The following is a 14,522-nucleotide window of genomic DNA, read 5'->3' on the forward strand; positions in this document are numbered from 1 at the left end:
CCTTAATTGTAATGTAAAGCACTCACATTTAATGTGTACCAAAAACCCTGTTCTTTTATTTAATACTTGGTTTTAAGTGTGCGCATTCAGTTGTTTTTGCCCCTTACAGAAGAAATTCTGAGCTGAAATAAGAGCTGCAGCACTGCTGCTCTACTTCTCTAATCCATAAATGTGGCTAAAATCTGGGAATTCTAAATTGGTTCTGTTGTCCTTTTGAATAATTGGGCTGAGATTCAACACTTGGCGAAGAATCTCTTCTTCCCCACCACCATATCTTTGCAGAGTTGTTGAGTCACCCCTTGCATCAATTAGTGTGCTGAGGGGAATAATCCGTGCTAGATGGTGCTTATAGGCAGTTTATTTTTAATGCAGTAGGCTTGCGGTTACTTTAATCCACTCGTATACTTTAATTGAAATGAAAATATCTGAGTCATAAAGTTAAGTGAAAGTGAAACTGTAGAGCTCCTTTGGTGGGTTATGGCTTACACTTTTCCATTTTTAGCAACGCATCCCTTCATGCTTTTAATTCCACAGTGATAGATATAGATTCAATCTCTAATTTTGCCTCTTTCATGCCCCCGCAATCTCTATTTCAATGTGGAGAGGTTTTAGGTGTACAATGACTTATTTACCGACCATGGAAGAATAAATAAAAAATAATGACTTGAGGCAGTTGAAGTGCACACCCGACAGCTGGCTGCAGTGCTAATTTACACAATCTTTCTATCAGATCATGCACCTTTTTTGGCAGGAGTGGTGTTTAAAAAAGCATTTTGGTCCTTGTGTGCTGCACCCTTGATAAGATTTTCAATATGCTGAGTAATACCACTGTTGCTTACAAGATAATTTGTAAGTGAAAGTTTTGTAAGGAAGTTAGTTCTTGCAGTTGATTCGGATTTCCAAACATCTGCTAATTGACAGAGAAGCCATTACTTTTTAATTAATCTCAGAATATGCCAACAACATTTATCCCTGAACAGACCAGAAGATGTACCTGTTAGACTTTGTGGCCGCATAGGAAAGTGTGAGTTCCACTAACATGCACATCAACAGCAGAATAGCTAAATCTTACATAACTATCCAGATAAAATTGATATGATAATGCAGTGGTTGTGTTACTGGATAAGTAACCCAGACTAAAACCATGGCAGTTTGGTCGTTTTAATTAGTGTTTTAAAAAGCTGCAAATAATTCAAGATCATTTCAATAAAAGTAACTGTGAAACTGTCAGATTGAATAATTTGTATTTGAGCTTATTAATGTACGTTATGGAAGCAAGCATGCTATCCTCATCTGGTCATGCCTGTATGTGTCTCTCGTCCCACACATACTCAGTTGATTCTGAACAGCCTCCTGAAGTGGTCTACCAAGCCATTCCGTAGTACCCAGAAGGCACTCATCAGCCTCTTTCAATTTGGTTACAACTGACATAAGGCAAGGAAAACTATTGGTCCCAAGTTATCTATTCCTCCCGAGCATGCTACACTTACTGTATATGATGAAACCCAGTTTTCATAGACTATCCCAAAACAGCGGGAAAAAAATATTCCACTGTGTCAGAATATTCAAAGCTCCGTTGTCACTGTTTGCTTGGCTGCAAATGGTCGGAAATCTGATAATATCACTGGTCTCTTTGGATTTTTGAAAAGCTTAAATTCAGAGCTTTGGTTCTTTGCTGGAACTATGACAGCTTGGAGAATATTGTGTGACATATGTCCGAGGGACCACATTTTTCAGTATGTTGTATTCATTGCATAAGAGAAAACACATGATATACATTCTCTTGTAATAATAATTGTTAATGTTACCTGATGACCTGAGTAATGGTATCACTGGTTTTAACTTTCTGGGTGGCTGAAATTCCGACAGTCTTCTGATTGATGTCTCTTTAACAGGTTACTATTCGTGCTTCCATGACCCCTTGTCAGGTGGGATCATCTTCCATGCCTTCAATTAACACTGCAAATGCACTCCAATACTCCTCATCAGTCACAGTAAATACTAAATTGCAATCAACAACTATAAGCCAATTTAATACTGGAGGAAGTTCGAACATTAAGCAAGATGCAAAGAAAGAAAGTCCAGCCAACAAAAGAACAAACAAATCTTTTAATTTGGTGCTGCGATCTTTCAGGTAAATTATGCGAAGTTATTTTCGCATCAACTTCTGCTGTCTAAAGAAAAACTCATAAACAAGGATACATAAAGCTAAAATAATAACTGTGGAGCTAGCATCAGGTTCAGTTTTTGCGTTAATTTTATTGGAAGTGCTCCGACTCCTGAATGAGTTCCTTTCCTAAATCTATTTAGTCTGTTTGAATGTTTTTAGTGAAGGTTTGTAAGACAGATCAGTATTTCTGCAACTTTTTCTCATCCTAGCTCTCATGTCGGCTAAGGTGGTAGCTATTTTGCAAACAAAAATTAGAAATGGCAATTTTGTGTTTGTTGAGGCACAAATTATTGACCAGCACACCAGTCAGCCTTTCTGTTTGCCAAATGGCGCAACAGGATATTAAACTACTATCCATAGCACCTAAATAGTCAAGTGTTGACCTAATAATTGTTGTCATCCAAATTTTGTTTATATTCACACGTGGGATGTGAGCATCGTTGTCTAGGCCAGCATTTATTACCCATTATTAATTGACCTGACAATGGTGTTGCTGAGCTGCCTTCTTGAACTACTGCTGTCAATGTGGTGTAGGTGCGCCCAGAGTGTTGCTAAGTAGGGGGTTCCAGAATTTTGACTGAGCGACTGTGAAGGAATAGCAATATGTTTCCAAGCCAGGGTGGCAAATGACTTGGAAGGGAACTTCCAGGTGGTGGTTTCCATTTGTCTGCTGCCCTTGTCCTTTTGGATGGTTGTGGCCTTGGGTTTGGAAGGTTGCTGCAATCCATTGCACACTGCTGCTACTGTGCGTCAGTTGTGGAAGGAGTGCCAATCAGGCAGGCTATTTTGTTGTGGATAGTGTCAAGCTTTTTTGTATTGTTGGAGCTGCACTCACCGAAGTAAGTGGAAAGTATTCCTCACTACCGATTTGTGACTTTTAGGTGGTGGCCAGGGTTGGGGGGGGGGGGGGGGGGAGGTCAGGAGGTGAGTTACTCAACACTGTATTCCGAGCTCTGACCTGCTCTTGTAGCTCACTGTATTTATATGGCTGGTCCAGCTCAGTTTCGGGTTAATGGTAGCTCCCAAGATGTTGATTGTGGGGGATTCAGCAGTGATAATGCCATTGGATGTCATGCGATAAAGGTTAAATTCTGTCTTGTTGGTTGGTGATGGTCGTTACCTCACTTTTGTAGTGCAAAACCGGACACTTTTCAGCCCAAACCTGGATATTGCCCAGGTTTTCCTGCATTTGGACAGTACTACATCTGTACCTGGAAAGTTGCGAATGGTGCTGAACATTGTGCAGTCATCAGTGAACATCCCCACTTCTGACTTTATGATGAAAGGAAGCTCATTGATGAAGCAGCTGAAGATGATTAAATCTAGGACACTACACTGAGGATTTCCTGTCATGGGGGATTCAATGATAGTAGAGCTGTTGAATGTCATTTGATTCTCTCTTGTTGGAAAAAATGGCATTATGACAGTTTTAATATCTGTCACGAAAAAGAAAATGCTGGAAAATCTCAGCAGGTCTGGCAGCATCTGTAGGGAGAGAAAAGAGCTAACGTTTTGAGTCCAATGACTCTTTGTCAAAGCTAACAGACGGAGAAAGTGGGAAATATTTGTACTGTGGAGTGAGAATGAATGATGAATCATAGCTACAGAAACCCAATTCATCTTCGCTTCCAGTTTCCACCCCTCCATCACTTTCACCTGGTCCATCTCAAACAGTTCCCTTTCCTTCCTTGATCTTTCTGTCTCCATTTCAGGCAATAGACTACCCACTAATATCCACTACAAGCCCACTGACTCCCACAGCTATCTGGACTATAGCTCTTCGCACCCTACACCCTGTAAGGACTGCATCCCTTTCTCTCAACGCCTTCGCCTCCGTCGCATTTGTTCTGATGATGCCACTTTCCAAAATGGTGTTTCGAAAATGTGTTCCTTCTTCCTCAACCGTGATTTCCCACCTACAGTTGTGGACAGGGCCCTCAACAGTGTGCGGTCCATCTCCCGCGCCACTACCCTCCCCCCTCCACTCCCTCCCAGAACAAGGATAGAGTCCCCATCGTTCTCACATTTCATCCCACCAGACTCCGTATGCAAAGCATAATCCTCTGCCATTTTTGCCAACTCCAGCGTGATGCCACCACCAAACACATCTTCTTGTCACGCCCTCTGTCAGCATTCCGCAGAGACTGTTCGCTTCGAGACAATCTAGTCCATACCTCTCCCATCACCCATGGCACCTTTCATTGCAATCGCAGAAGGTGTAACACCTGCCCCTTTACCTCTTCCATGCTTAACAACCCAGGCCCAAAACACTCATTCCAGGTTAAGCAGCGTTTCACTTGCATCTCTTCCAATTTGGTCTACTGCATTCGCTGCTCCCAATGTGGTCGCTATATCGGAGAGACCAAATGCCGACTGGGTGATGGCTTTGCTGAGCATCTTCGGTCTGTGCGCATTCAGGACCCTGACCTTCCTGTTGCTTGCCATTTTAACAAAAGACCCTGCTTCCATGCCCACATGTCTGTTCTTGGCCTGCTGCAATGTTCCAGTGAAGCTCAACGCAAACTGGAGGAACAACATCTCATCTTCCGGTTAGGCATGCTACAGCCTTCCGGCCTGAACATCGAACTCAACAACTTCAGATGATCAGCTCTCCCCCACCTCGACCCATTTGTTTTAATCCCATTTCATTTTAACTGTCTTTTACCATTTCTTTCTTTCTTAATATATATTTAATTCCTCTCCCCCAATCTTATCCACCTTTTCTTCACCTTTCTCCTCCTTGCTTCCCCCTTCCCCTCCCCCCACATCTACAGTTCATCCTCTGATGTTAGTTTCCCTGCTGTTTGACCTTTCATATCTTTTGTTCTCTCTGGGGACTGCCATTAGCACTCTTTTTCCCTTGGTTTCTGTGGCCATTAGCACCCAGTTTCCCTGGGTTTCTGTGGCTATGATTCATCTTTCATTCTCACTCCACAGTGTAAATATTTCTCACAAAGAGTCATCGGACTCGAAACGTTAGCTCCCTACAGATGCTGCCAGACCTGCTGAGATTTTCCAGCATTTTCTCTTTCGTTTCAGATTCCAGCATCCGCAGTAATTTGCTTTTATTAATAACTGTCCTGTTGTGAATCCCCCCCCAAAATCAATTTGGTATATCTTATAATGAGAGAAAAAGGAACACAGTTCATTTCTTTTATAATTGAAGTTATACTTTTGCACTAGCTCTTAACTATATTTCTCGGTTACTTACAGGGCTGGACCTGGTGTTCACAAATGTATCGAGTGTGACTCAGAAATTAAAGTATTTTCCAATCACTTTTCCACTTATATCCGTTGCTCATTTTGTCAATTCAGAAGTAGCTGCAATAGATCTTATGTGGCTCACTTGAAAAGGTAGGATGTCTTTTTGGCGATGTCTAAATGAATGCTGTGTTCTTGGCTTTGAGGGATCACTAAAATAGATTTTTAAATATTTTCACTGACAAAATTGCCTCATTAAATGGTGTAGTAAAAAAGAGTCCTTGAGTTGTAAGTGCTTCTCCCCTGTCCCCATTATTTTCTTATCCAAAATTGGGTCCAAGATATGTGTGCATTGCAGCTGCCAACGTTTTGTATACATAACAGTTTGATGCATATTTGTTGATGGATTTAATATTTGACAGGAACGGGAATGATGCTTTGCAATTTAGAATTTTTATGGAGATCTGGGTCTTTAAGATGGGAGGACTAAATTCGACAACAAATGTTAGCCTTTCACTCCTGATTAGTTATAGTAAAAGAATCGTGCACTGACACAATTATCACATTAGTGCCACTCCTGTGATTTGAGGTCAATAATCAGGTCACACACCAAAATGCTGCCTTTTGATTGCAAGATTGCAACCGGCCTATGCTTAATTTTCAACAGTTTTCACTGTCGCATCATCCTGGTAGGTAAGTAGCCAGAAACACAACAATAAATACAGGTTCTTCAATTTTACCCTGAAATTTTCAAAAATTCCATGTTGGGGTTAAGTGCTAATCTGGCCGCATAAGAATGGTATTAATCACTTTTGCTAATGTTTCTGTTGCTGAGCTTGACCATACCTGCAATGTCCGAAATAGATTGTTTTCCCTATCTCGCGGTTTTTGGTGGCCCAACTTTTACAACTGGTGTACCTATTTTTTTTCACTACAAATATAATCAAAAACTACCAAAAAAACCCCAATTTGATCCTTCAGAATCAGCTGTTGACAAACTGTGAATTTTCAAAAATACCTCCTGTTAATTTGTGGACATGGGATTTCAGAAAAATAAGTTTATTGATGTATGTAACATATAGTTCATTAAAGTATTACTTTTTAAAATAATTTTGATAATGTACAGTTGATATAATTGAAGTGGATAGTCGCCGATATCATTGTGGTGTCTTAATAACTTCTGTTTTGCAGGTTTCATACTGTCCCAAGTAAAAATAAATTTTTGATGTTCCGAGAATTTTCAAACAAATTGAGGTAGGAAATACAGTATAATTTTTTAAAAATAACTTACCAAGTCATTTTTTCCAATTAAGGGACAATTTAGCGTGGCCAATTCATCTACCCTGTGCTGCTTTTTGGGTTGTGGGGGTGAGACTCCACAGACACTGGGAGAATGTGCAAACTCCACATGAACGGTGACCCGGGATCAAACCCAGTGCTAATCACTGTGCCACCATGCTGCCCAATTCAGTATAATTTTACATCTAAATAAATCACTGAGAAAATTCTACTGATAGTACCCGTCCATTTGCCACATTTTAAGAATGGTTGTATACTTTTGATACATGAATCTTATGTAAAACATCATCAGGGTGCTTCCGTGAGCTGATGGATAATGAGAAAAGTGATGAAACTTTTGCACAAAAATTAGTTAACTCCAAATGTGAAAGAAAAACATTAAGTGAATTAAGTTCACATTAAATAGGGTTGGTTGTAAGTAGGTGAATGTTGTATTAGTGTCACAATGAAGAGCAAATTTTAATAGATTGGATTTGATATTGCCCACTAATTTTTGCTGTGTAATGGTCACAGCATTTCTTCTATTAAAAAACAGCTGATTGGTTTAGTAATTGCTTCTATTTTATGCATAAGCAAGCAAATGGCTAACAAAGCTGGCTAACATTCTTAGCAGAGATTGGAAAATTCAATCTGTTTCACTTGCATTTGAAATTGACTTCTTCACGACACCCTGCGCAGGTGCGCAGTTAATTACAGCCCCACTCGTCCCGGAGTCACAACACAGGTGAATTAACCAATAATTCTAATGAAAAGTCCCTATGTTTTGGGCCTTGGCTTCCCACTAATTATAGTCACCAGGTTTGTACGTTTAAACATGATTACTGTTTATTTATATCAAGAACTGTCATGAAATACGCAGTAAATTCAACTGGATAACAACAAGGGTTGATAGTACCTACTACCCCTTTAACCCCCACCCTTTAGCCACACACACAAGACAGAGGTGTGGATAGGGGTAAGAATAATAAGAATGAAGGTCGAAAGAGAAGAGTCTTTGCTTCAAATGTGGTTCTTCAGCACACTTGCTGATTAACGTCTCTAGTTTTCAGTCAGTAATAGTCATCCTTGGAGAGTCATTCATTCGGGGTCCTTGTATTCCGTATTCACAGGCAGCAGTGTTTCTGGAGAGACACTTTATTTCACGTCAAAATAACATGTTTTGACTTCAGGCCTCTCACAGTGGCCTTCTGAAGAGAATTTAGCTGGATCTTTTTGGGAGAGAGTTAGTTAGATCCCTCCATGGGGAGGTGGTGGCATAATGGTATTATCACTGGACTAATAATCCAGAGACCCAGAGCGATGCTCTGGGGTCCCAGGTTCAAATCCCGCCACTGCAGATGGTTAAATGTGAATTGAATAAAAAGTCTAGTGATGACCATGAAGCCATTGTTGTAGAAACTCATCTGGTTCAGTACTGTCCTTTTAAAAGGGCAGCACGGTAGCATTGTGGATAGCACAATTGCTTCACAGCTCCAGGATCCCAGGTTCGATTCCGGCTTGGGTCACTGTGCGGAGTCTGCACGTCCTCCCCGTGTGTGCGTGGGTTTCCTCCGGGTGCTCCGGTTTCCTCCCACAGTCGAAAGATGTGCAGGTTAGGTGGATTGGCTGTGATAAATTGCCCTTAGTGTCCAAAATTGCCCTTAGTGTTGGGTGGGGTTACTGGGTTATGGGGATAGGGTGGCGGTGTTGACCTTGGGTAGGGTGCTCTTTCCAAGAGCCGGTGCAGACTTGATGGGCTGAATGGCCTCCTTCTGCACTGCAAATTCTATGAAAAAAAAAAAAAAAAAAATCCATCAACTTACCTGAATCAAAACTGAAACTAAACTGGAACCCTCTTGACTCTGAAAACATTCCAGTGGGATCAGATTCAATCACCGCCTGTTACTGGACAGAGCACAACCTTTTGGGTCAATTCATTGGCCCCCAGCCAGATCAATCAAACAGAGTCCTAGCCAATCTCTGTCATTGGTGCCAGACAGTTTACAACTCCAGTTTGAACCAGAACAGATTAACACAGTGACCTGTCCTGCTGCTGAAATCCTCTGGTTGAATTAATGACACAGGGCAGAGCTTTCTTCCGTTTGAATTAAAGACACATGTCCATAAATCATCCATGGATCAAAAATGTAATGGCAAAAATAAAAGAAAGGGGAAACAAGAGAATAGGCGGGCAGTAAACAGGAAGGACCCTTACAATATGGCTGAGGATGGTTAGTTACCATTTAGTTATGGAATATTGCACCCTTTGACATGTTTTTGCAAAATTGTACTTTTTGTTTCTGAACTGTTATAGTCTAAAGACAGTCTAAAGTAGAAAACTAGTCACTTTCCACTAGATCCCACTCTCTACAGCATCCCAGCAAGGTGATTTTTAGTTTGTCACAAAAGCTTGACCATGTCAGACATCAGTATAAGGAGTTATTACGGCAAGTTGGACCTCCTTGTTTTGTGCCAAACTGAATAGCTGCTACATTCAACATCGGACCAAAATGTTTGCAGGATATTAGTGATGCATTTCAGTTCTTAACTTCTGTCTGTGGAATTCTTGCCAAGCCTTGTTTGAAGCTCGAGTTATGTGCAGTTGTTCTATTTTTTTAATTCATTCATGGGATGTAGGTGTCACTGGCTAGGCCAGCATTTGTTACCCATCTCTAATAGCCCTTGAGACGGTGGTGGTGAGCTGCCTTGTTGAACCGCTGCAGTCCATGTGGTGTAGGTATACCCACAGTGCTATTAGGAAGGGGGTTCCAAGATATTTCCCAATCATAGTGAAGGAACAACGATATAGTTCCAAGTCAGGTTGATGTGTAGTTTGGAGGGGAACTTGCAGGTGGTATTGTTCCCATGTATCGGCTGCCCTTTTCCTTCCAGATGGTAGTTGCTGTGGGTTTGGAAGGTGCTTTCTCAGGAGCATTGTTGAGTGCTTGCAATGCATCTTAGATGGTACACATCGCTGTGCATTGGTAGAAGGTTATTTTGTCCTGGATGATGTCAAGCTTGTTAAGTGTTGTTGGAACTGCACACATTCATGTAAGGGGAGAGTATTCCATCACACTCCTGACTTGTGCCTTGTAGATGGTGGTCAGGTTTTGAGGGGTCAAAGGTGAGTTACTTGCCGCAGGATTCCTAGCCTCTGGCCTGCTCTTGTAGCCACAGTATTTATATTGCTTGTCCAGTTCAGTTTCTGGTCAATGGTAATCCCCATGATGTTGATTGTGGAGGCTTCGGCAATGGTAATGCCATTGAATGTCAAGGAGTGAAGGTTAGATTCTCTCTTGTGGGAGATGATTACTGCCATCACTTGTGTGGTGCATATGTGACCTGGCAGTTGACAGCCTGGATATTGTCCAGGTCTTGTTGCATTTGGGCTTGGACTGCTTTTGTATATGGGAAGTTATGAATGATGCTGTATGTTGTGCGATCCTCCATGAACATCCCCACTTCTTACTACATGAATGAAGAAAGGTCATTGATGAAGCAACTAGAGATGGTTATGCTCGGACACAACCTTGACATTCCCCTGCAGTGATGTTCTGGATCTCCCACAATCACCACCATCTTCCTTTGCACTAGGTATTACTCCAACCAGCGGATTATTATCCCCCTGGATCCCATTGACTCCAGTTTTGCTTGGGCTCCTTGATGCTACCACTCACTGTGAAAACGTTTGTTCTCCAATCACATTTGCTTCTTTTCCAAATCACCTGTAGTCTTATGCCTTCTCATTCTTGATCCATTTACAGGCAGGAACAGTTTCTCCTTATCTAGTCGTCTGTCCAGCCCCCTCATGATTTTGAACATCTCTATCAAATCTCTTAGTTTTCTTCTCTCCAAGGAGAACAGTCCCAACCTTTCCAACCTACCCTCATAACTGAAGTTTCTCATTCCTGGAATAATTCTTGTAAACCTCTTCACTCTCCAATTTGCACATACCCTTCCTATAGTGTGGCACCTAGAACTGTACGCAATATTCCACAGGGAGGTGTTGGCCTGGTGGTATTGTCACTCCACTGGTGAACCAGAGACCCAGAGTAATGCTCCAAAGACCTAAAAGTCTAATGATGATCATGAAACAATTGTCGTAAAAATTCATCTTGTTCACTAATGTCCTTTAGGGAAGGAAATCTTGTCACCCTTACCTGGCCTGGCGTACACGTGACTCCAGACCCACAGCAATGTGGTTGACTCTTAACTTCCCCCTCAAGGGCAATTAGGGTTGGGCAATAAATGCTGGCACAGCCTGTCACATGAACGAATAAAATAAAACTGTGGTCTAACTCAGTGGTCTAAATTCAGCATAACTTGTACTCTCTTGTACTCTGTGGCTCTATTAATAAAGCCCAGAATACTATATGCTTTACTAACTGTCCTCCACTTGTCCTGCCACCTTCAATGATCCATACAAACTGGCGAATGCTTCAGGTAATCCCATCTTCAATGACCCATGCACATATACACCCAGGTCTGTCAGCTCCTGCATCTGGGTAAGAATTTTTTACCCCTTTATATTGTCTCTTCATATTCTTCCTACCAAAATGCATCACCTTGCGCTTCTCCGCATTGGACTTCATTTGCCACCTATCTTCACACTCCACCAACTTGTCTATGATGATACAAAACTTGAAAATCTTGTACACTGTGGAAGGTACAATTTCAAAAGGACATAATAATAATTATTATTATTATGTCAAAAGATCATTATTATGTCCTTTTGAAATTGTCCACTGTCCTTTCACAGTTTACAAGACTTCCAAGTTTTGTATCATATGCAAACTTTGAAATTGTCCTCTGCACGCCAAGATCTAGATCATTAATGTGTATCCGGAAAAGCAAGGATCCCAGTACTGACCCATGAGGAACACCATGACTTCCTCCTGCTTGAAAAATATCCAACAACATTATTGTAGGTCTGGAGTCGCATATAGGCCAGATCAGGTAATGACTGCAGATTCCGAGCATTAGGGAAGGAGATGGGTTTTCACGTCAACTGACAATGTTATCATGGTTATCCTTCGACTTTTAATTCCAGATTTTAAAAAATTTAAATCCGATTCATCCTCTATTGTGGGATTTGAACCCAGGTCCCCAAAACATCGTCCAAAGACAATACCACTACCCCACGTGTCATCCTTGATTAATATTAGGTTGTGGATTAAGGTTTCTGGAACATGCATCTGAATATGAAATATTTGCCCACAGGCACCCAATTTGATTGACCTTTTTGTATCTCCATACACAGCTGGAGCCAAATGTTTGAGATTTGCCCTACCACATTTCTATCTTCCATCCATTGTCATGCCACCATAATAGAATGAAAACAGAGGTAACTTGATTCACATCCAGAATCTCAAGAGCAAGACAAACTCAGGGTTGCTGACAAGTGCCACAAGCTAATAGCTTACCAACTAGAAACTAACTACTACCCCGTGGAAATATATATCCGACAGCCAGTCTATGCCAGTATTAGGCTATACAAAAAGGAATGCCTCCGGTAATCCCAACTGCCCAATGTTGTGTGATATTGAGTGATACCTGTCGCAGAATTAATGATTGTTTTCATTGAGTACTGTACTTCATATTGTTACAGAGGTATCAAACTGATGTGTGCTGACTGTCCATTTGATGCTGATGTTACTGGCTCAGATGCCATGGCAAAACATCTTGTTCGAAACCAAAACCATGGCTGTCTTATTTCGATGTCTGGCGGTAAGTGAAAAGAACTGAATTAAGACAAATTGCTGATCTTTTTGTTTTCTTTGTTTGAAGAATTGTTTTTAATATCCGTATCTTTTTTATTCATTTACGGGATGTTTGCATCACTGGGTAACCCAGCAATTTATGCCCATTTCTAGTTGTTTTCATTGCCATTAACATGGTGAGGTAGATTTTGTCTTTGTGCAGTAATGCAGAATATGTGGCAACCCATTAACCATAATGTTGCTTCAGCTTCAACCATGTTTGATAGTCTAGTGCTTTCACAACATTAAGGTCAGTAACTCGCTATTAGAACCTGGCCGGATCCTATTCATCGATTCATAGAATCCCTACAGTGCAGAAGGAGGCCATTTGGCCCATCGAGTCTGCATGACCATTTGAAAGACCACCCTACACAGACCCAACAACTGCCCTATCTCTGTAACCCCACCTAACCTTTTGCACACTTGGGGGCAATTTAGCATGGCCAATCCACCTAACCTGCACATCTTTGGACTGTGGGAGGAAACCAGATCACCCAGAGGAAACCCACGCAGACATGGAGAGAATGTGCAAACTCTACACAGACAGTCATCCGAGGTCGGAATCGAACCCAGGTCCCTGGCGCAGTGAGATAGCAGTGCTAACCACAATGCCACCCCAAATTGGCTGGGGACAATTGGTTACCCCATGTTCCTTGAGGAATATGAGCTCCCCCCTCATTGGCACATATGCCAAAGTCCATATTACATCCTCAACCTTTTGCGTTTGAACAAATGACCCAAGCCGGGAATCGAACCTGGGACCCTGGAACGGTGAAGCAACTGTGCTAACCATTGTGCTACCATGCTGAAATGGGTGGACGAGCTGGGTTTGGTCTTTTGCTGGTGGAGGGGCACTTCATAGGGTTAACTGCACCACCTCGTGTGCAAGGTTATGTCTGATGGAGTTCAAGGTAGTGTACAGGGAGCACCTGACAAGGGTGCGTATGAGTGTATTCCTCTTGGGGCTGAAGGACAGATATAGGTGTAGCGGTGCGCTAGGGGGGCCAGCGAACCACACGTTCTGGTCCTGCCCCAAGCTTGTTGGTGGTAGTCTTGGTCTAAAAATGGGTTGGGGGGGTTGTGTTGTGTTGGGTCATTTTTGTAATTGTGAACATTTTGTTTGAATTAAAAATATTTTGAATATATATATATATATATATATATATTACATAGATTACATAGAACATACAGTGCAGAAGGAGGCCATTCGGCCCATCGAGTCTGCACCGACCCACATTAATCCCTCACTTCCACCTTATCCCCGCAACCCAATAACCCCTCCCAACCTTTATGGACACTACGGGTAATTTAGCATGGCCAATCCACCTAACCTGCACGTCTTTGGACTGTGGGAGGAAACCGGAGCACCCGGAGGAAACCCACGCGGACACGGGGAGAACGTGCAAACTCCGCACAGACAGTGACCCAGCGGGGAATCGAACCTGGGACCCTGGCGCTGTGAAGCCACAGTGATAATCACTTGTGCTACCGTGCTGCCCTTAATATATATATAGTTTGAGAATAGCACTCTTGCACTGCTTTTGTGCTGATGGTACTAATAGTTGCCTGATTGTACTTAAATTTCCAATTTTATCAAGCTGTCTGCTGAAGGCACATAATTTGTGCTGGCATATGGTCCTCCAGCGACCCAAGGATATCCCACTTAAATGACTGTCCAGTTTGTATATCAACTTCAATGACTGTTAGCCAGCTTTTTACCTGAAGGGTGCATTGAATATAATAAGTTGAATCACCTACATCACTCATATAGTTGCCACAAGGGTCATTGGATATCAACAACCTAGAAACATTGCATACCTCCCCTTCGCCGATGCTGGGGACAGTGAGTCACCCTGCCTTAGATTAATTCAGCAAGGACTGGAAAATGTTTTGGGATGGTTCAAGAACATGGCATGATGTGCATTTATTCATCAGCCCGTCATGGATTGGATTGGATTGTTTATTGTCACGTGTACCGAGGTACAGTGAAAAGTATTTTTCTGCGAGCAGCTCAAACAGATGGGGCAGCATGACAGCAAAGTGGTTAGCACAGTTGCTTCACAGCTCCAGGGTCCTAGGATCAATTCCCGGTTTGGCTCACTGTCTGTGCGGAG

At 42.0% G+C, this 14,522-nt stretch overlaps 1 protein-coding gene across 7 annotated transcripts in view; it reads left to right on the forward strand.

Annotated features, from left to right (window-relative positions):
* znf280d (zinc finger protein 280D) overlaps window positions 1-14,522 on the forward strand; it is a 188,787-nt gene that overhangs the window by 151,742 nt on the left and 22,523 nt on the right. For all 7 annotated transcript variants that reach the window (XM_072470735.1, XM_072470740.1, XM_072470737.1 and 4 more), the window contains 4 exons: window positions 1,896-2,134; window positions 5,384-5,524; window positions 6,563-6,625; window positions 12,258-12,376. In XM_072470735.1, the coding sequence (XP_072326836.1) occupies window positions 1,896-2,134; window positions 5,384-5,524; window positions 6,563-6,625; window positions 12,258-12,376 (562 nt within the window). The remainder of the gene's footprint in view (window positions 1-1,895; window positions 2,135-5,383; window positions 5,525-6,562; window positions 6,626-12,257; window positions 12,377-14,522) is intronic.

The sequence above is a fragment of the Scyliorhinus torazame genome, chromosome 12 (assembly GCF_047496885.1).
Source record: "Scyliorhinus torazame isolate Kashiwa2021f chromosome 12, sScyTor2.1, whole genome shotgun sequence".
Classification (NCBI taxonomy): Eukaryota; Metazoa; Chordata; class Chondrichthyes; order Carcharhiniformes; family Scyliorhinidae; genus Scyliorhinus; species Scyliorhinus torazame.